Source organism: Oryzias latipes, chromosome 9 (assembly GCF_053564925.1).
Source record: "Oryzias latipes strain Hd-rR chromosome 9, Olatipes_Hd-rR_3.1".
Taxonomy (NCBI): Eukaryota; Metazoa; Chordata; class Actinopteri; order Beloniformes; family Adrianichthyidae; genus Oryzias; species Oryzias latipes.
The window spans coordinates 2,382,335-2,404,401 of NC_136245.1; the positions used below are offsets into that span (position 1 = coordinate 2,382,335).

General features: G+C 45.3%; 1 protein-coding gene across 3 annotated transcripts in view; it reads right to left on the reverse strand.

Moving 5' to 3' along the window:
• Positions 1-22,067, reverse strand: part of ogdha (oxoglutarate dehydrogenase a) — a 33,758-nt gene that overhangs the window by 3,003 nt on the left and 8,688 nt on the right. Inside the window, exons 4-20 of one of the 3 annotated variants that reach the window (XM_023958850.2) lie at positions 20,316-20,418; positions 11,297-11,412; positions 9,905-10,059; positions 9,682-9,828; positions 8,305-8,395; positions 7,685-7,864; positions 6,753-6,881; positions 6,506-6,685; positions 4,194-4,346; positions 3,183-3,285; positions 1,729-1,857; positions 1,496-1,646; positions 1,222-1,349; positions 970-1,148; positions 781-852; positions 577-702; positions 21-93 (exon numbers count right to left, since the gene is read on the reverse strand). In XM_023958850.2, coding sequence (XP_023814618.1) covers positions 21-93; positions 577-702; positions 781-852; positions 970-1,148; positions 1,222-1,349; positions 1,496-1,646; positions 1,729-1,857; positions 3,183-3,285; positions 4,194-4,346; positions 6,506-6,685; positions 6,753-6,881; positions 7,685-7,864; positions 8,305-8,395; positions 9,682-9,828; positions 9,905-10,059; positions 11,297-11,412; positions 20,316-20,418 — 2,215 coding nt within the window. Of the gene's footprint in view, positions 1-20; positions 94-576; positions 703-780; positions 853-969; positions 1,149-1,221; positions 1,350-1,495; positions 1,647-1,728; positions 1,858-3,182; positions 3,286-4,193; positions 4,347-6,505; positions 6,686-6,752; positions 6,882-7,684; positions 7,865-8,304; positions 8,396-9,681; positions 9,829-9,904; positions 10,060-11,296; positions 11,413-16,874; positions 16,915-20,315; positions 20,419-20,677; positions 20,772-22,067 lie in introns of those variants that run through there. The other 2 variants (XM_023958851.2, XM_078952431.1) reach the window with 2 other exon arrangements.

The window sequence follows — 22,067 nt, forward strand, 5'->3', positions numbered from 1 at the left end:
ATGAGAGCAGCTCAGGTTACCCGGCAGCATGTCGTCAAAGCTGGATCTGGCCTCCGGGAGACGCAGCAAAGACTTGGGAGTGAAGACGATCAACTGCAGGCACAAACAGGAAGTTACGCTGATAGACCTTCAAATTAAATGTCTTAATTGAATTTTTAAAAACTGATTTTGAAATGTAGCTTAAACGCTCCACCTCTGGCTTCACGTGGTCGAACAGGAAGGGACTTGATTCACAACAAAAGTGCCAAAACAGCTGTCACTCATCCCTCCCCACCACTGAACAAAAACATTCTCCACTCCGATCCTCTTCTAATCCGTTTTCAGAGTTTTCCCAGGGGTCTTTTAATTAATGATGATTATCGTGTTTTTAGACAAAAAAAAAAAAAACGAATTTTCTAGGACATAGTCTCTGAAGAGCGGCAGCAGTTCATCAGAAATTCACGTCCATGTTGTGGGCGGGGACTAAACCTGCACTCATTTCCTATCATTGCTTTGTTTACACCCTCTCCCGACAGTGTGTGTGTTTGCGTGTGTATCAGTGTGTGCTTGTGTGTGTGTGAGTGGGCGTGTCCTCACAGGTTTCCTGAAGGGCAGCAGGATCTGCCTCCTCATAACATGGAAGTAGTTTGCCGGGTTCGAGCAGTTCACCACGATCCAGTTGCAGTCGTAGAGCTGACGGACGGCGAAGTCCTCAGTGATGTTCTGAGGGACACAACCAGGATCAGAACCGGGACGCCTTTCCCCTGTGTGTGTGTGTGTGTGTGTGTGTGTGTGTCTTACAGGCATGACGTCCGGGTCGTCGTTGCACATCTGCAGGAACCTCTCTGGACGAGCTGAAGAATGTTCTGGGCCCTGAAGACAGAAAACGTTGATGATAGAAATACAGGAAGCAGATGAACAGTTTGGGAAACGTGGTCAGGCTGCAGGATGAGCAGAGGTGGCGGCATCTGCAGCTGTTCTGCTCCTCACCATGCCCTCCATGCCGTGCGGCAGCAGCAGCACGATGCCGTTCTGTCGGACCCACTTGGCCTGGCCGGGGCAGATGAACTGGTCGATGATGCACTGGGCCGTGTTGTGGAAGTCTCCGAACTGCGCCTCCCACAGGATCAGGGCGTTGGGACTCGCCATGGCAAAGCCCAGTTCGAAGCCTGGAGGAGCAGGAATGCAATGAGTCCACAGGAAGGACAGAACGGCGAGGAGGGGGAGGAGCTTCGCACTCACCGAGGACGCCATACTCCGACAGAGAGCTGTTGCAGACGGTGTACGGCGCCTGGTCCGGGGAGATGTGGTTCATGGGAATGCAGGTGCGCTTGTCCACGTTCTGGTCATGGAGGACGTGATGACGATGGCTGAGAGGAGAGACGGACATGAGTGGACTCGTCTGTCCTCCGTCTTCTCAGATTTAGTTCCCTATAGAGGTAATTCTAGTTCCTCGTCTGAACTTTCCGAAATGTGATCCTCACGTCTGGGTCCTGGCCCCGCCTCCACTGCTCACCTGAACGTCCCTCTCTCTACGTCCTGTCCCGACAGTCGGACGTGGATCCCCTCCTTCAGCAGCGATCCAAACGCCATGTATTCTCCCAGAGCCCAGTCCACCGTGCGGTTCCGGATCATCTCGGCTCGACCTTTCAGGATTCGACTCAGACCTGCATCAACAGAGTGCAGCGCGTGTCACTTTCTTCACAGGTGGGGAGCCAGGCATTTAAATCACTGCAGGGGGTGCCAGACCTCCATGGATGGTGAAGTCCTCCACCGGGACAGAGGAGGCCACCTGTCCAATGTGGCTCAGGTCCTCCTCGCCCAGTCCAGTGGAGGGACAGCTCATGGACTTGGGCTGTCCATCCAGAGTGAAAAAACCTGAAGACAAGAGATTTTACAGAAAGATAAGAGAAGCGTTCAAAGTCATGAAGAAACGTTCCTGTTAGAGAAGAACAAGCTGTCGAGCCTAAAGGCCATGTCACACAGCTGCTAGTAACAGGAGACCTGGACGCCCGGGGGAGTGGGAGACCACCCCTCCAGCAGTCTATACCGAATGCCTAAAGATTTGGGTAGTGTACCCATTACACAATAAGGCAATCGTGCATAAACAATGCCTGATTATTGTGCTGTTTATATGCAATTCATTAGTGATTTGTGTGTCAGTGACGTCATTTGAACGTGATGTGTGTGCCGTATACGTGATATAACGTCATGCATGGGTGGTTCATACGTGAAAAGTCTGTTGTGGAAAGACACACATGTGTGTCTGCATCTCACAAAAATCACATACAACTGCACAAGATTTGTGCAGCTCATTATCAAACTCTGAACAGCTCATGATCAAAACACGGTTCATGTTCTACGTTGGTTTACGTCTTCTTTGCGTGGTTTATTCGTACTTCTGTGGTTTTAACGTGGCACATCTCTGCAGACGCCCTCATTGGGTGGTGGAGGGGTGGAGTCTCATTTTAGCCATTTCTTTCATCACTTTAAGAACTCTTGCCAGGTGGAGGACGGACAGGTAAATCTGACGCTACACCCGTCCTCCACCCGTGTGAAGAGCTCTTTCCGTCTGTTCTGGGGGGGCAGCAGGTCACAGCTTGACGAAAACAGCCCCACATGGCGTGTGAAGCCGAACTGAAGCTCTTCTGTCTGCCGTGTCATCGATTCTATCCACAGAAGTCATGAAACGCCGCATGACTCCTGGCCACGGCGGCAGATCCAGGACCAGCAGAGCTCCCCCTAAAGGAGGCTGCAGGGAGAATTCAGACGGATTTTGGTGGATTAGGAATCCAGAGCCAGAACTGAAGCCCCCGGTTCCTCCCTCAGTCAGATTAACCTTTAAGTTCCAAATAGAAACTGCTTCAAACCAGACGGAGGGCAGAGGATTTCCCACAAACACTTTGATTTTATCAATTCTTTTTAGAGTTGTTTTATAAAATCACAATACTGTTGGTGATGAGTCAGCTGAATACCTTCCAGGCTCAGAGCCCGATGACGTTTGTCACATCTCTGGTTCAGGCTGGCCTTTGGACAAACCTTTAGGATCGGTTTCTGAGCGCGTGGAAACGTCTGCAGTACTGTTCATGTTTGACTTCAGAGCCTTCATTCTAGCCTCCTCTGCACTCTGAGCTTTACCAACAGAGGATTTCTCTGCATCGCTTTTAGAGCCAACCCGGCTCCACCGAGCCTCCCCGACTCACCGGGCCAGGGCGAGTCCAGCCAATGCTTGATGTGGAGGATCTTCTCGTCTTTGGAGCGAGCGTACGCCTCCTCGCAGATTTTATCGTACTTTGAGATTTCCTCCTGCACACAGAAGAACAGACAGAGCTGTGAAGCCTTTACTGGGTCTCTGGTGGGTCTTTTGAAGGTGGAAGTGAGTGAACGTGCTGACTTCTGCACATCCAATTCCCGTCTGATGAGCTTTTTTAAAGGATCAGGTTTAATTTATCTACAGTCTTATTTCAAGTCCCACTCCGATCATCTTCTGATCAGTTTTCAAAGCGTTCCCAGTCTTTTAATTATAATTCTGCTGCTTTTAGCCAAAATATTAAAAAACCCCAACCCTGTGTCATTTTCTAGATCACAGTTGTGGGTGGGACAGATGGGGAGCAGTAAGCCTGGGCTCATTTCCCATCATCCCTTTGTCACACCCCCTCGTAGCTGTCCAGCCGTCCAGTTCTGATCCAGATTCCAGCTCAGACCAGGAAAACAAAGACGTTCATGGATCTGTTTGTCTGACAGTGGATGATCAGAAAGGGGCGGAGCAGGAAGCTCGTTACCTGCCGGTTGTAGTTTCTACGTAACAAATATATGCTTTTTATTTAAACGGGAATATTTTTCTGCTCCTGATTCTCAACGATTTGAATAAAGAAATACTCAGAAATGCCATTGTAATCCTAATTTGGTTTCTATATGTGCCACGTCAGACAAATGCCACAAGAACATGTTAAAGTCACCAAAAACGTCATTTTCACTGGGGGGGGGGGGCTTTAAAACCCACCAAGATGGTTTCTGTTTCTTGAAACAGAGAAAATATCTCTGGTTGCTGCTCTAGATTTGGAAATAAACGTCAGGAATGACTGTTTTGTCTTTACCCCTAAACTGGTGTATTTGGTGCTTCTGTGGCAGTGAAGGCCCCCCCTCCCCCGGGGGGGCAGTGCAGGGTTTTAAAGGTGAGCTCCGACATGGCAGTCAGGTTCTGCTGGGGTTACCTCGTACTCCTGTCTGCTCACGACTCCCTCTGCGATCAGCTTCTCGGCGTACTTGTGCAGGACCGGCTTCTGCTTCTTGATCTGCTTGTACATGAGCGGCTGGGTGAACATGGGCTCGTCCATCTCATTGTGACCCATCCGGCGGTAGCAGACCTGCACACAAGCACACGTGCACGGCGGTCACGCCAAGTCCTGCTGTTCTGCCTAAAGCCAGGCCGGAACAGATCCAAGTCAAGAGGATCCGTCTTCTATAGAACAGCAACAAACACCGAGATGGAAACCGGGTTTCTGAACGAAAGCTTCGTGGGGGAAAAGGACACGGCTGAACAAAAGAACATGCGTGTTCTTCACATGTTCTTCAGCATTCGGAGAACATCTCAGTGTCAGAAAGAGCTGCTAGAGATGTAGAGCTTTGATTCAAACTGAATCTCAAAACTTCAGATTGTTTCTTTACACTCTAAACGATTTGATCCCTGCAGAAATTTATATTTATATATAATTTTTTTGACATTCAAGACATTTTACAGGTGTGTAGATGTTTTAACTTATTTTTGCTCTACAGCTTTCCACGCTTTTCTCATAATCAGCACGTTTCAGAAAAAGTGTCTCATTAAGAGCTGAATTCTAGAAACAAAAACATTTGACTAAAATGAGTCAAATTCATTTTGCTTTATACTCTTGGCAATAAAACAAAACCAAATTACCTTAATTAGAAGTGTTCATAAGACGTCTGAATGTATTTTATTAAAAAGAATAACCTCATAATGTGGAGAAGCCACATTAATTCTCAAAGTTTTAACATTTTTTTTTTTTAAATCTAGATTCATGTTCACAGAATAAGTGCTAGTTCAGATTTTCAAGATTTATTTAGCTAAGACGGTATTCTCATTGTTTTCTTTTAAAATGAATCATTCCTGCTTATCACACTAGTTTATGTCACTAGCAAAACAAATATGTGTTGTTGGTGGTATGACATCGATTTGAAGTACAGTGATCCCTCTCTATAACATGGTTTACTTTTCACGGTTTCACTACTTCACGGATTTGCATCGTGCATTGTGTTCTGCATTCTGATTGGCTAAAGAGTCACTCCGCTTCTTCTCCACCTGTGCGTCAATAACGTTGCAGTTTAATATGTACACGTACGTAAAACAGCTTGCCAAATTTACAACACGTACGTGCAAATCATCTTGCAATTTCAAGTTTCTCTAAAACCCATAGAAAAAAGAGCGACAACAACTGTCAATCATTATGTTCTTCTCCTGAACAAAGACAGCTGCACCGCGGGCTTCAAAAGGTGAAAACAGGATGCAGCGGCTCAGTCTGAAGAGCAGTGAAATACACCCGAGTCACTATTGGTCCGACTGTACTTTGTGTTTTTTTCATGATCATTTTAAATTTTCTCCCGTTTAATCCAATTCGTCGGGTCGCGGTGGGCGGGGCTAATCTACGCAATTTGAAGTCTTCTGTTCACATGAATGATTCAAATTATTATTTGACAGTACAGTACAGAAGTTATTTATTGCAAAAAACGCTTCTAAAGTACTTTTATTGGTGAAAAAAAAAGCTTGAGCCTGTAAAATGGTTTGTTCTTTCTTTTCAATGTGTAATAGAGTATTTAATTGTATAATAATTGTTAAAAAAGTAAAGGTTTCTACTTCACGGATTTTGCCTATCACGGGTTCTTTTTGGAACGTAACCCCCGCGAAAAACAAGGGTTTACTGTACCGTAATCTTCAGAGTCACCGTTTTTTCCCGTTTTCCCAGCGGTATTTCTTATCCTCCAGAGTGGTTTGTGTGATTTATTAAAAAATAAACAACAGCTCATGAATTTTTTAATTTGCTCAACAACAGCCGGTGTCTTAGAGTCCAAAAAAGGCGGTAATTCCCTCCAACAGCCAGCGTTTTAGCTCATTTTTGTGTGGAACTCCTTGTTTCTAGATTTCTTGTTAAGTACTACGGATTTTCTCCAAAGACAGGTTTACTACTTTCCAGTGATTTTCTTTTTAAGGTTAGGGTTCTTCTCGTATTTTTAGGCCACCTCTTTTTAAAGTGCAGGGATGTGCAACTGCACTGTTTTCCAACATGCCCTGCTCTGGCGTGTTCTAATCGGCTGGACACGCCTGAAGCAGATAATCGGTCATGTGTAGGCCTTGGATTTCTGGAAACCACACCGGCCCTCGAGGCCTGGAGTTGCCCATCCCTGGTGTAGGACGTTTATGTCCAACAAAACTGCACAAGAGGCCCTTTTTGGAGGAGATCTTTCTGATTTTTCGGTCTGCAGCGATGGTTTCAGTGCAGTCGTCACTCACCAGGTCCACCACCACGTCTTTGTGAAACGTGGCTCTCCACTCGGCGGCCACCTTGCAGACATAGATGACGGCCTCTGGGTCGTCGGCGTTGACGTGGAAGATGGGGGCGTTGACGACCCGGGCGACATCGGTGGGATAGGGGGAGGAGCGCGCCATGCGGGGGTCTGTGGTGAAGCCGATCTGCAAAAGCAGGACGCTTACAAAAGAACAGGCGGGGGGAAAACCTGGCTTTGCTTCGTCTGGTTACCTGGTTGTTGACGACCACGTGCACGGTGCCGTGCGTGGTGTAGGAAGGCAGGTCGGACAGGTGAAAGGTCTCGTAAACGATTCCCTGACCTGCAAAGGCAGCGTCTCCGTGGAGCAGGATGGACATCACCTGCAAACACAAACACACTCGTGGAGAAGCGTTCCGGCAGCAGCCGCTGAAAGTCCAGTTCTGACTCACCGGCCGAGATTAAAATGAAATAAAAAAATCTACCGGCCACACGATGGCATCATTTGACACAGAATAAAAGCTTAGTCTCATAAAAGGATATGCTGAACACAAGCAGAGAGGAAGTCCCAACATATATAAATTAGTTTTTTTTTTTTTTATAGAAACTCCCAATTGTTAATTTCAGAACTTGGTCAGCAGAGACGCTGCTTCCCTGCAGAGTCATGAAGGTTTAGCAACGTTTGTGACGCTCAACGACTGCCTCATTCTGACGGTGAAATGGACACACAAAAGGTAAAAACACATCCACAACATGTCAAACAGCTTCATGCATGAAATGCTCTGCCGGACTTGAAAAATGAAAAGATTCACATTTATGTTTAGATAATATTCTGATTGAAGAGTAAACGTTCTTCTGAAAACGACGGAGAGAATCGAATGTTAGAGATGCCTTTCATGCTGTAAACCCTGCACTGCCTGAAGGAACTTCAGCAGGACTGACGGGGGAAACGGCGCCGGGCGGATCGCAGCGTCAGGAGTTTCGTGCGAAGAAAAATTTACCGGAACAAAACTGCCAGTAAAATCCAAACTGTGAATAATTACTTCCTTTTAAGCATAGCAGAATTTTTTTTTCGAAAAGCCGTAATGGCGTCATGTGCTATTTTATTTATTAACCCTTGTGCTATCTTGCGGGGTCCAGATGACCCCACTCCCAATGTTAACGTGCACGTGTCTGCTCTATTTACCCGTTTCCCGTCGTTGTCTCCGCAGTAGAACTGCTCGGCTTTGGTTTTGCCCTGAACCACGGGGTCCACGGCCTCCAGGTGGGACGGGTTTGCCACCAGAGATAAGGTGATGTTCCGGTCCGTCACGCGGTTGATGCGGCGATGGTACATTCCCAGGTGGTACTTCACATCTCCGGAGCCCTGCAGACGGCAGACGGGCGGTGAGGAAGAGGAACGTCCAGCAGCTCCTTCAGCTCAGAAGACCCACGTAAACCGAGGTGATCCGATGCTTCAAACTCCATGTTTTCATTGGTTTAACATAGTTTTGATGGTTTGAAGGGTCAAATTTCCCCAAAATCAAAACAGGTTTTGGTTAAAAACATGTTTTATTTGCACCCGAATGGAACCTGGAATTTGGGTGGTTTGTGCCGTTCCTCTCAGAAGAGAACAAGGAAGTGGAGAGGAACTGAAGTGAGGTGAACCCTCACTGCTGTGATGTTTGAGACTTTGGTGGGAGAACAAGACTCTGAGCACAGATGTGTTTTTGTGTCTTCAAGCAGAAAACGGCGTTTAGCGGCAGTTAGACTGAAACCATGTGAACGTTTCATCAGACGAGCATCGAGGAGCCTCCACCTCTGTACCTCATCAGCAGCCTCCAGCTTGGAGTCGAACTGACAGAAAATCTGCTCCAACTCTTTACGGATCACGTTTGCCAAGACGTTGAGACGACCCCTAAACACACAGACAGAAAAAATGAGACTTTGGTTTCCTGGAGAGACGTGAGAACGCTGAGGATTTTCAGCGGGGAGGTGAAGTTCAAACACAGGAGGAAAGACTCGGCTGGCAAACAGGAAAACCAGCTGCATGCTGGTCAACAACAAAAGAAAAAGGCATTTATTTATTCTAAATATGCTCAACCTGATTTCAAAGATGCAAAATTATGTGACGAAGGCGTCAAATGAAGTGAGATAACTGCTCTTTTCAAATTAAGTCCTATATTTAATGCTAAATTGTCAACTAGATTGAATAAAAAAACTTTGTTTTATTTTAGATTTGATTTTAAAATTGTTGAGTTTAATTCCTAAAATAAACTAAATTAATCAAAATAGTTTAGTGTGAATGAAGCTGGATGCTCTATTACATTCTACTGTTGCAACACATGCGGCTAATCTAAAAACTATTTTATAATCAAAGGTACGAAACACGAAAAATGACAAAATTCTGAAAGCTGAAAATGCAAATAAAAAACATACCAGTGCAGCATGTTTGTATAACAATTCTATGTCAGAATCAGAATCAGAATCAGAATCAGAAATACTTTATTGATCCCACACGTGGGAAATTTGTTCGTTACCATAACAACTGACAGGAAAAAAAGAGTAAGAATAATATAATATAAATAAAAATAAAAAAGAGAACAAGGAAAATGTGGTATAATTTAAAGAGCTATTTACATAACAGTGCAGGTAAAGAGATGTGCAAAAGAAATGTGCAAAATAAAGAAAAGAGGAAAAAAAAAATGTGAAATTTCTACAGTAATGATATGAAGAGCTTTTCTTTGGGCTGGACTGTAGAAAAACATCTGCTTTACCAAGATCAAGGTAAATAAAAAGGTTTTAGACAAACTAAATAGTTAAGTCCGCTCAACGGTGCAGTCGATGCGTCTGCTCTGCCTGCAGCTGCAGTCTGTGGGAGGGGCGGAGTCACTGGCTGCAGCATTAGCTAATAATGAAGCAAAAACAATCTGTGCCTAACGTCAGTTTCCAGAATTTCAGAAAATGCATCTGTTGTTGAAAGAAAGTCACTTAAAAGGTTTAAAATAAAAACAGGAACAAAGTCGCGTCGACAGTCGTGTCGAGTAGAAATACTTGTTATTCTGAATGGACTCGTAAAGTTCTGTTTGACCCCTTAAATACTTCAAACCAGCGGATACTGAAATGATGACATTAGAGAGGGGATGGGAATCAACGTCCACGTGTTCCTCCTCCTTCCCTCATTACATTCCGGGGTTTGCTCACCTGTGCGGCATGCCCATGATGACGTTCTCCACGCCGTTCTCCGAGGACTTATCGATGATGGTTTTCAGAGACGGGATCAGGGACTCGCATCCCTCCAGTCCGAAGCGTTTCTCCGCGGACCACTTCTTCTGAAGAAACTCCTCAAACCTGCAGGCACACACAGGCCGATGACACCCAGGTGATGGTGCACTGGCCCGTGGTCCGTTGGGCCTCCAAAACCGACCTGGTGGAGCGGATCATGCGGGCCAGCAGCGTCCTCTTCTCCTCCGGCGTGAACTGCATCACTCCAGGAGTCTCGAACTTCTGCCTGATCCACTGACACTGGTCCAGGTCGTTGATGAACATGAACTCCACGCCAATGTGCTGACAGTACGCCATCTGCACAAAGACGCACAGACCCAAACACCAGCAGATCAGTAAAACAACAAATCCTTTTTAGCATCGAGTTTTCTGAATTATCTTCCCCGACAGGAGAACGGCTTTCAGCTTCCAAAGAGACAGCAGAAGCCCAAACAAAAAGAACTGCCGCAAAGAGATCCACTCTGGTCATTTTAAATCTACGGTGTAAATCTCCTGAGAAAGCCTCTAGGTCCGTTGTCCCCAATGGCCGGGCCGTGGACTGGTACCGGCGCCTGGGACAGTTGGTACCAGGCTGCAAGGAAAAAACACGACCTACGTTTTTCTGTTTCATTTCAAATCCGATTCTGAAGGAAGATTTATTTTGGAAAACTATAAGGTTCTCCACCACATGCGACTCGTTTTTGATGCAGGTCTAGTTTAGACCACTAAATCGAAACGTCCAAGCTAGAAAATACAATGAATAAATGTATTTGGGAGGATCCAGTGAGAAACAGAAGAAGAGCCTTCCACTTGAGTATTTTATTTACCACACTCTAAAAGTTGACAGTTATGGAAAAATCTATAACATCCAATAAAGGTTAAACTATCAGCAGATAATTTACAGAACAATAAGGTAAAAATCAACCTCAAAAATAAACGGAAAACAAAGAGGAGACTTAAAAAAACAAAATAAACCTCAATAGTCCCATCCCAGCCTCGTACCGGCCGGTGGGTAAGAATCTTGTCGGACATAAAGCCTGGAAAAGGTCGAGTCCCTCTGATGTGGGGGACGCGAGTTTGACGGAAACGACCAGGTTGGAAGAGTTTCTACTGATACTGTTCCATTGCAGCTAATGGGGGCGGGGCTGGCAGTACAGACTCTTCCTGGAAGGGGCGGGTCCTCACTTTGTGATGTCACAATGTGAGAACCCACTTGTTTTTGTGGATCGGTAGGAGGAATACTCAGATGTGTGAATGGTTTAAATTCCTCCTTGAGGTTGTCTTTACTGAGTAATGAACACCAGAATACGGTACAGACCCTTTGAAGTTTAGTGTTCCAAATAAAGATCAGAAGAGCCGTCAGCCTTTGTTTTAGTAATGATAGTTAGGTCTTGTTTTGCTCTCTTTATTTGACTTCTTTGGCCCAACCTTGAACCCTGCCTCCCTCATCTTATTGTTCAATAAAAATATCTAAAATGAAAAAATTAATCAATCGTGTGTCTTTGTTAGGGTCCCCTCCAGCAGAGTTCATGTTGCTCCTGTGCTCTTCGTTTACCTCCAGGCGGCGGATGATCTCCTTCAGCGGCAGCGCCGTCTCCGAGCCGCCGATGAAGGTGGTGGTGGGCAGCCGGAACACCTTATCCAGGTCCGACTCATTCAGGCCGTAGAAGCCTACGCATCCCATCATGCATAGCGACGCAGCAGGGAGGTGGCAAAGAGGGAGACAAAAAAAGAAGGGAGTGAATGAACATTTCAAGATGTGGAAGCAGATGGAGAAACCGTGAGAATGCGTGAAAACGAGCAGCTCGCCGTGAAAAAGGAATGAAACATGCAGGAGGAGGAAGAGGAGGAGGAGCCAGTTTGAAGAAGAAGCTGATCTGCTGCTCTCAGTTAAAACATTTTTTCAAATCGGATTATTTCTGCACAGAAAATAAAGTAGGTTTTTTCATGAATCGTTTTTTGCTGCACAAACATGTGAAAAAAGAAAAAAAAATTCTTAGGAAATTAAAAGTATTCAAGTCAAACTTATCTTGTAAATGAAAACTGATTGATGACTGACTGATACAAATCTGCTCAATAATGGAGAAACATTTCAGGGACTCATTCCAAATACAGTGCTCCACCACAAAGGCTGTAACGCCCTCTAGTGTTCAGACTCTTTACAGTCCCAAAAGTCTGCTTTGCTGCAGTTATGCTTTAAAAAACACCAGGAAGCACAGATGAAGGCCGGCCTTTCCCCCCTGTGCCCTGACTCCGCCCCCTTGCTCCAGAGGAGCAGGAAGTTCAGAGGGATCAGCATGGATCAGCTCATGAGCTCCAGCAGGTCAATGAATTATTTGACCTGCTGAGGAGCAGTCAGGGAGGAGGAGTTACGATGAAGAGAGGAGGGCGGGGTTCGTTTCCTTCAGCTAGGTTGATTGACAGCAGGCTTGACCAATCAGAGCTCGTGTAAAAGCCGAGGCAGGACGCTAATCAGGGCGCAGCTTCAAGTTAATTTTCCTCTCCTTCCACCAGACGATGAGCAGAAGGAGGAAAGTTCTTAAATCTGCTGAGACAAACGGTTTTCACAGCTTCAAACTGGCAGCGCTGCTTCTATAAAGAATCTGCTGGAATCACTGCAGCTTCTGTGTGTTTGTACAACAACAGACATCTGCAGCCACAAACTCAGAATATACACAACTGCGCTTCTCCCAGACACACAATTACATCTTCCACGCTGCGTAGAAACATCTCTGCTGCATAGTTTCATTCGGAGACCAAGGTTTCATTCTCAGAGGGGATGGAACCGTATCTGACCACATGGTCAGCTGGTCCCTCATTGGTGATCAGAAAAGGATGGAGCCCTGTTTCCATGACCACAAATATCTGATCTTCTCCCTGCACTAAAGCTCTGCTTCACAGGCCTCAGTCATTGTCAGAGTTTGCTGCCAAATAGAGATTTAAGAAATAAACTAGGATTTTATTTTTTTAACATCTGATGTCTTTCTGGTAATATAATTAATGTCTCTCTTAGAGCCTATAGGTCTGAAAAGGATGTTTTATTAATAATTCTTCACATCAAAGGGCATGAAAGTGTTTTATCATTTTCATTCCTCTCAAACACAATCCCAAAGCCGTATTTTGAAACCATCCATGCATCTCTGAATACTCCTCTAAAAACCTACTCTGAGCCCCTCCCAATCCACAAAAAGGAGCAGGTCCTCACATTGTGACATCACAAAGTGAGGGCAGGAAGAGTCTGTAGTGCCAGCTCCGCCCCCAGGCTAACATACACGCCCACTTTCTCAGTGGAGCTAGCGGTGATCGGCTAAATGCTTTCCTTTGCTAGAAACAATCTGCACATCCATCTTTGGAAAAGTTTGGATGTTAGTTTTTGTTGGAGAAATGCAGAAACGCTGCAGAGGCCGACTCTAGGATGACGTCATGAAATGGGCGGCACCCACAAGGAGAGAGAGGCGGAGCCTCAGAAATCGAGTCGTCTTACTTCTGGGTACAAAAACGAGTGCGAAAATAACTTAATTCACAAAATAATGGCTTTAGTGCGCCAAAGGTAATTTATTATCCTATATGTGGATCTAGTTTACTCTGAAAGGCTTTAGAAAAGCAGGATATGGGCTCTTTAACAGGAATAATCAGATCCTTTTTCAAACCTCTGCCTCTTATTTGAGTCAATACTTGACTTGGATGTCTGCTTTTAACTTTACTTATGTCATATTGTCTGAAGTACCACCACTCTTAAGGAAAACCTCGCCTGCTCCTGGAGGAAGACAAACCGGTTTCTTTGAGGTCAGGGCTCCAGACTGCGACCAATTGGTTGCATTTTGCGACCAAAATTTGAGAGTGTGCGACTAAATTTTACATCCATTCGCACATGTGCTACCAGTAAATTTGCCTCCCCCACCCTTCGTATTTTTAATACATCAAACGTAGAAGGGGCACGTCAATGATCAATGAAATAATCAATGAGACGCGAGCGCACACGCACGCAGGCAGACACACACACACTCGTGCACATATTCATCAAACGCGAGCACACACTCGCGTGATACCTGTGTGTGAGGCGGCCACTGCGTGTGAGAAGAATAGGGAAAGCCACTGTGAGTGGCTAAAATGCGTGGAGGGGGCGGGGCCTAGAGATATTCGCGCGCGCGTAAACATCTGTGGGAAGGAAACTGAGTCAAATATCATCACAACCTGATATGTGCGTCTGAGCTATGGGCAAGCGAACTATTGATTCGTTCTTCAGACCTGCGGCTAGTGTACCAGGGCCAGAGTGTACAGCAGGGGTCTCAAACTCGCGGCCTCCAAGATGATATTTTGCGGTCCCCGCCTTAATATGAAAGTTCAATTTTAATGCGGCCCTCCAGTTTGTATGAAAGACACTTTTTCATTGTCGTGCGCGGAGCTGACCAACCAATCACAGTGGGGTAAATGACTCTTGGGGGGCGTGACAATGACAGGGTTTGAAAGCAGGAAGCCTGACAGCCCCCTCCCCGGACCACATTAAGGAATTCCTTACTTTCCTTTAGAACGTATCTATTCGCTCGTAATTTTCTAAATACATCCGTGCTGGGGGGGGGGGGGGGGGGGTGAAGGCGAATGAAGGACAACAGGAAATGGGAGTTGTCCTTAACATTCAATTTAGTTTTAATATTCCTCTCTCCCTCAGTATGATCTGTGTTATTATATATTTTATATTTATTTGAATGTTTTGTAATGTATGTAGCCTTTTTTTTAATCAATTGGTATTTTAAATTATTTTGATTGATCAGTGAACTACAAAAACCATCAGCACACATGTCCCATAATGCATTGTTTTGTAGTCTGTAGGGCAGCTTTCAGTCAGTGCAGTACTAAATTTCCAGCTGCGTTCGCTCAGGTTGGGGTCTTGCTCCCACCCCTTTCCCGCGATATTTTTGTGATGATTGACAGGAGATGTTGGAGCAAAAACAAAAATATACGTCTCAAACCAGGTGATCTGTGCAGCGTTGCGTCCACCTGGGTGATCTAAAACACGCTTATTGTGCATCTTGGCTGCACTTATTTGGTGTCACCAACATACATTTCCATCTGTTTTCTTTACTATTTGTACTGTCATGACAGTGATGCTTTTGTCAGTTTACCTCGTTGCATCTTCAAAAGTGCAGAATAAAATGTGACACTGAATTTGAAACAGCACATTGTAATCTCTGCATCTATTATTAAAGTATTAGTAATACAGTGGAAATTAGTAGATTGGGTTAGCATGTTGATTTACGGTATGCGCCCCTAAATTTTCTGGTTGTGCCCCTAAAATTTTCAGTTGGGGGCCACTGTGCTCCTAGTGAACAAAGTTAGTCTGGAGCCCTGGAGGTGTTGGAGCGTAAATGTTCCCGGCAGAGTTCAGAGATTGATCTCTTCATGATTACCAACAGCAGTGGAGGGTTTGGACCTGCTGGGCTCAGAGGAGCAGACATCACGGCTCGTGGAGCCCAGACGGCCCATCTCCTGCTGCCACAGAGCACATCCACCAGCAGCCGAGGTCTTATGAACAACTAAAAAAGAAAATGTGTCTGCTTGCAAACAACTGTTACTCATGTAAATTCCTCCATTTGCAGTAATTCCAGCATCGCAGACCTTTGGCGTTCTGGCTAATAATTTGTTGAAGGTAATCTGGAGAAATTTTACTTCGCAAGTTCAATACCCGGCTTGCCGCCCATGTGTCAAAGTGTCCTTGGGCAAGACACTGAACGCCACCTTGCTGGTGGGGTTGGCGCCAGTGTTCGGCAGCGGCGCTTTGGGCCTTTGAGGACGGTAGAAAAAGCCATTTAGCATTTACAACAGATGTGGCGACTGCGCTGGCCACTCCATTACAGACAGAATACCTGCTGCTTCTTCTTCTCTTGCATGATTTGGAGGTGTGCTCTGGGTCATCCCCCTCCCCCCCCAAAAAAACTGGCTTCAACCAAGCGCTGTCCACAGGCTGTGGCATGGGATGGCAGAATGGAGTGATAGCCTTCCTTCTTTAAACTCCCTTAACTCAGAACAAATCTCCCACCTTAGCAGCACCCCAGACCATTACATACCCCCACCTTGCTTGACAGATGGCGTCAGGCACTCTTTCTGCATGTATGTAGACGAGGGTCATTTGGTGTATAATTTAAGTTATGTTGACTTAAACTGTTACTGGGAAACTGAAATTATGTTGTTTTATGCAGTGTTTCTCACATCGCGTCGCCTTTTTCTAATTTTTACAGTCATTTTATATTCAGTGACTTTATAGCCACCTTGATTGTTTGTCTTATTCTGTAATTTAAAGATGATTCCCCGTTAGACTGGAGTTTGAAGAGAAACGGAATTTCTATTTCTATGTATGTGAAAGCATTGTAGAGATTGACAAAGTTTCCGTTGACTTGTTGGTGCTGTTCTCTGAAGACAGGACAACACACCGTTGAAGGAAATCTTCAGTTTCTTGTAAAATTCTCTCGTGGAACAGCATTCCTTTTTAACAAAAATAGATTCACATGATCGTCCTCTTTTTTTGGCCACTTTGAGCATTTAATCGACCCCGCAAACGTGATGCTCCAGATACTCAACCCGGTCAAAGGTCAGTTTGTCCGTTTTTTTCCTCCTTTGTACTGATCAAAAAAACGGACACGATCCGAACTGTGAGTCTTGTGATGCGTTTTCCCCTGTGGTGATAAATGTTTTCCCAACTAGATATGTGGTGGGTGGGTGTCAACTCACAAGCACACTTCATGACTACCGAGGGGAGGGCCTTCTACTCTAAAAAAAGAGGGGAGGGTCTACAGACTTTTGCACAGAACGGGACTGTAAGAGAAGCAGAGAAGCAGCTAAAGACACGGAGAAGGCATCACTTTTCTGAACTTCTTTACGGTTCAGACTGAGTTATATCCAGAAACAGCAGGTGCAGCAGGTTCAGGCCCCCACCGCTGCACAAATGAACTGAACCACATGCTGCGTGGCCTCCTCCGTCTACAGCACAGCAGGCAGGAGCTCAGGACGACAGCCTGGTGTCTGCAGGCTGGGCCTGAACCTGCAGGCAGCAGGGTACGGGTCGGGTCATCCAGAACCTCAGCAGAACAGCTACAGCAAACTAAACACGAGCTTCAGAGCAGCGCTGCTTCTCGTACCTCCAACCGTGAGGATTCTCAGCCTCTCCTTGAACACAGCCAGGTCTGGAGGGGGGGCGGGGAGCACCAAAGGAGAGAAACATCCAGATGACGTTAGTGACCCCTGCCCTGTTTAACACAGCAGCATCATCAGCGTCTCGTGTTCACCACCCTCTAGTTCCTGAGATTCAAGGAGACCTTTGGCTCTGATTCCAGACTGGAGTGGTGGACAAAGACGCATCAACGCCATGCTGAACTGAAACACCACGGTTTCACACAGACACGCCCCTAACAGGAGGTTTCAGAGTACAACGCCTCCCGCTTTGGCAGCAGGATCCAGACTGACTTCTGAGAATGTCGAGTCAGCATTTTCACCACAAACCTCACACATGCACACAGAGTCATCATGATGCACAGTCGGCCTCGGTTTCTCCATCCAACTCCTGATGGACATTCATAATGCTTCAGCTCCATCGCCGGTGCCAAGCAGATGAACGCACAAACCGTTAGTGCCACAAAAACAACCATCTTTATCAAACTATTACAAATGTTACCACATTACCATAAGCTCCTCTGGTTCACGTTTCCATTTGGACGTGTCATACATTTATAGAACTCTGCAGTTTTCAAGCATGTCTGCTTTATATTCTGGAGAACGGGAACAGAAGAAATTTACTTCCAAAACAGAGATGGAGCTCTTTCTTTAAAAGAAACCTAGAAACCAAGCAGCAGCACTGCTATCCACTCAATGTCCTCAAAGCTGTAGTAACTAAAGATCTAGTCAGAGGTGGTGCAGGAAAGAACTTTTGTGTGAAGTAACACCACAACCACGCCCACTTTAAGGAGGGATTTAAACACTAATCAAAAGTTGACTTGAACAAGGGCGAGTCACAGCGTCAACAACATTATGTTTCACGGAAACGCCCTCTAGTGTTCTGTAATGTCAGCTTCAAGCGGAAGAACAAACCTCTCAACCCTTGAGCTCTCTGAGCTCCTCTGTACGGTCGAGTGCCAGAAACCATAGGGGTGTTTGACGAACCTCTCTCTTTGGAAGGACACCAAAACGGCCAGAGAAATGTGGCAAAATTACAAAACTTCTCATCTACACCTGACCGTGAGCTGGTAATTCATGCTTTTATTTATTCTTCTTTAAATTAAAAGCTCTTTAAAACATCTGAAACTTGTTCAAACCTCCGCTAAAAGCATTTAACAGGAGCCAATAAGCACAGGATTCCTTTAAGGTCTTTTTCACGTTGTTCTAGAACTGACTTTAGACTTGTACTTATACATGAACAAACCTCTGTGTACATTGCTGACCTTTAACCCTCTACTCTTCAAACCAGTCCCCTAAAGCTGCTTTGAAACCAGAGGACGCCTTGCCTTTAAGGCCGTCGCTCCTCGTCTTTGGAACGCCATCCCTTTGCCATCACGACAGATTGACGCCTTGACTGTTTTTAAAGGTCAGAGCAAGACGTTTTATTCAGTAGAGCTTTCAGTTCATCTGATGTAGCCTTTTGTGTTTTTAGTCTGCGATATATTTATGATGTCTGGCTGTGATTTGAAGGGTTTTTACAATTGTGCAGCACTTTGGGATTTTTATTTGTACTACAGAAGAAAAAACATTTACTTATTGGAGAAGAGTTAGACATCTGAAAGCTCTAAACGTTAACACCTGTAATATTTGTTCAAAAATCACAAGAGCCTGTTGTGAAAACACAAGAAAATGTGTTTTTCCTTTCAATAGCTTGATTTAGTATCTATAAAATGTAAGAGTGTGTTAGGGCGGGCATGCCCAGTTTGGTTCAGTCTGTTTGGTTTAGCCATCAGCTTTTGTATTTTACAACATTTGATGTTTTGTAAAATTACCGGTGTGAAGCCCATTGAGATAACTGTAGTGATATTGGGCTATAAAAGTAAAATTGAATTAAAATATGTGTTGAAGTTGATTTATTACTTGGTTTTCAACTTCTGATCAAAACCGCATTAAACGGTCTTCCGGCACGATGTGACCATCCAATTGTGAGCACTAAGTACACAAAGAAAGTCTGACCCTTCTGACAGACAGAGACATAAAAACTGTTCCTAAATGAACCCAACACAAACCATCGACGAGAAGCAGAAAAATAAAGCTTTAGTGTTAATAGTAAAATATATACAGGCAAAGCTATGGACACAAGGGCAGCATAAACCGCCTTAGCTTGAAAATAATACAAACAGAAAAGGGAAAATCTTAAAAAAAAAACAACAAAGAAGTGGGGTTAAAGAACTTATGTTCATTGAAAGGCGTGTCACACATTGGAACCTATTAATGGGTCATAGGTACGTGGAAAAAGTGAAAAAGTTGTGGTCTTGCCGTGAAATTTTCAGACTTATCAGGAATGAACCACGTTAAAAACCACGGAAGAAGCACGACTAAACCATGCAAAGCACACGTAAATCAACGTGCGTGATAATTGTGCTGTTTATGTGCAATTTATTAGTGATTTGTGCATCAGTGACGTAATTTGAACATGATAAGTGCGCCGTATATGTGATCTAAAAGTTATACATCGGTGGCTAATGGGTGAAAAGTCTGGTAGACAAACGTGGAACGGTCGTGGGAAGACACACATTTGCGTATGCATCTCGCAAAAAATCATGCCCAATAGAACAAGATTTATGTAATAGCTGCATATAGGCTACGTAAAAATTTCAGCTCAAAACCAAATTCACTTAAAAACCCATAAGCTGAAACTCTGGACGGACATCTCTGCGCAAATAGACGACTGACGAACACAAGAAACGCGTATGAATAACGTTTATCAAGCATGGATCACAAAAGACCAACATTTCAAATGTGGAAAATGAGGAAAATGTACGTAATGGCTGTAGAGCGGTAAAAATGTCCTCTTTCCACTGGAATCAATGGAGTACTGAAGAACGTCTGTGCAGCCATTAAGACATGTTAATTATTACCAAATCATTTCATCTTCCATACTTAAGACAACTAAAGGTACTGTAGAGTAAGATGAAAAACCTTAACCCTGCATGCATTGAGGTGTTCTCCCTACCATGACAAAGGTGGATAAAGGTGGAAAGATTTCATGTAATCCATGGACACCAGTGGAGATCACAAATCATTGAAGAAAAAAGGTTCAGAGCACTGTCTAGTGGGTCTAGATGACCCCACTCCCAACGTTAAAGTGCCTAGGATAGCACAAGGGTTAAATAGTATTTTTAAAGCCTTCATTGTTAATAAAAGCGCATTCATGACGGGTTCAAATCCCCCTTCAGACAGAAGTTTGACTGAAAAGAGGCTGAAGCTAGAGCTGTACGTGGGAATGTTCAGGAAAGCTTCAGCTGGACGAGCACAAACACAGGAGGGTTCAAATCCAGCACCAGAACCGCCAAACTGAGGACCAGAGTCACTACGCTGCAAGGCACTACAGCACAGAACAAAAGGGGAGGTGCGTTTCTCCTCACCCAGCTTGTCGGAGGAGGTGATTATGTCAGTGGGGACACACGAGTCCAGATCAGCGTCCAAGATGCCGAGCGGGTCCAACTGGGCCACATGGTGCCCTCGGATCTACAGGGGGCGACAACAGCAGAGAGCCCACCCGGGGGAGGAAGGGGAGGAGATGAGGGGAATGCAGAGGGAGCAGAGCCGAGCAGATGAGAAGCAAAATGAGATGAGGGGAGTTACGGAGGAAGAAGGATTTAGTTCGAAAGAAGAGGAAAAAAGGAGGAGAGAACAGGAGAGGAATGACGGAAGAGGGCAAGTGGGTGGGTGGGTGGAAAAAGCAACGTTAATGATGTTCGTGTTGGATCGGTTCCGACGTTCTCACCGACGTCCTGGAAGCCGGAATTGACGGGAGCATCGTCAAAGTTCACACAGCTGATTCCCAGAGGGTCCAGGTGGGCATTGTGATGGCCCATCACCTGAACGCACAGCCAGCACACAGTTATCCCAGCGGATGGCACACATCTGAACTGTATCTAGACAAAGACCAATGTTTTCTGTTCGACTGATCCAAACATGATTGCTCCTGTTTTTATTCTCTACCAAATGACTAATTTCTCTATGATGGTTTGAACTTTAAGAGTTTAAATAAGAAAGAAACGTGAAAATGTTCATGTCTGTCTGAGAAAAGTGTATAAAGTGTGTAGTCAGGAGTTTACAGCCTAGAAGCCTCTGCACTCTCTGGCCACTTTATAGGTACACCTTGCTGGTACCGGGTTGGATCCCCTTTAGCCTTCAGAACAGCCTAATCCTTGGTGGCATCGATTCAACAAGGTTCTGGAAACATTCCTCAGAGGGTTTGGTCCATGTTGACATGATAGCATCACACAGTTGCTGCAGATTTGTCTGCTGAACATCCATGATGCTGGTCTCCCGTTCCACCACATCCCAAAAGTTCTCTACTGGGTTCTGGTGACTGTGGAGGTCGTTTGAGTCCAGAGAACTCATGGTCATGTTCTAGAAGCCAGTCTGAGATGATTCCAGCTTGATGACATGGAGCCTTATCCTGCTGGAAGTAGCCATCAGAAGATGGTCCACTGTGGTCAGAAAGGGACGGACATGGTCAGCTACAATACTCAGGTAGGCTGTGGTGTTGGAACCATGCTCACCTGGGACTAAGGACCAAAGTGTGCAAAGAAAATATCCCCCACACCATGACACCACCTCCACCAGCCTGAACCGTTGATAAAAGGTAGGCTGGATCCATGATTTCATGTTGTTCTGACCCTACCATCTGAATGTGGCAGCAGAAATGGAGACTCATCAGACCAGACAACGTTTTTCCATCTTCTATGGTCCAGTTTTGGTGAGTCTGTGTGAATTGTAGCCTCAGGTTCCTGTTCTTAGCTGACAGCAGTGGTACCCGGTGTGGTCTTCTGCTGCTGTGGTCCATCTGCCTCCAGGTTGGACGTGTTGTTCTTTCAGAGATGCTCTTCTGCAGACCTCGGTTGGAACCAGTGGCTCTTTGAGTTCCTGTTCTCTTTCTATCAGCTGGAACCAGTCTGGTCATTCTTCTCCGACATCAACAAGACATTTCTGACCACAGAACTGCTGCTCTCTGGATATTTTCTCTTTTTGGACCATTCTCTGTAAACCCTAGAGATGGTTGTGGGTGAAAATCCCAGTAGATCAGCAGTTTCTGAAATCCTCAGAGCAGCCCGCCTGGAACCAACAACCGTGTTCAAAGTCACTTCAGTCACCTTTCTTCATCATTC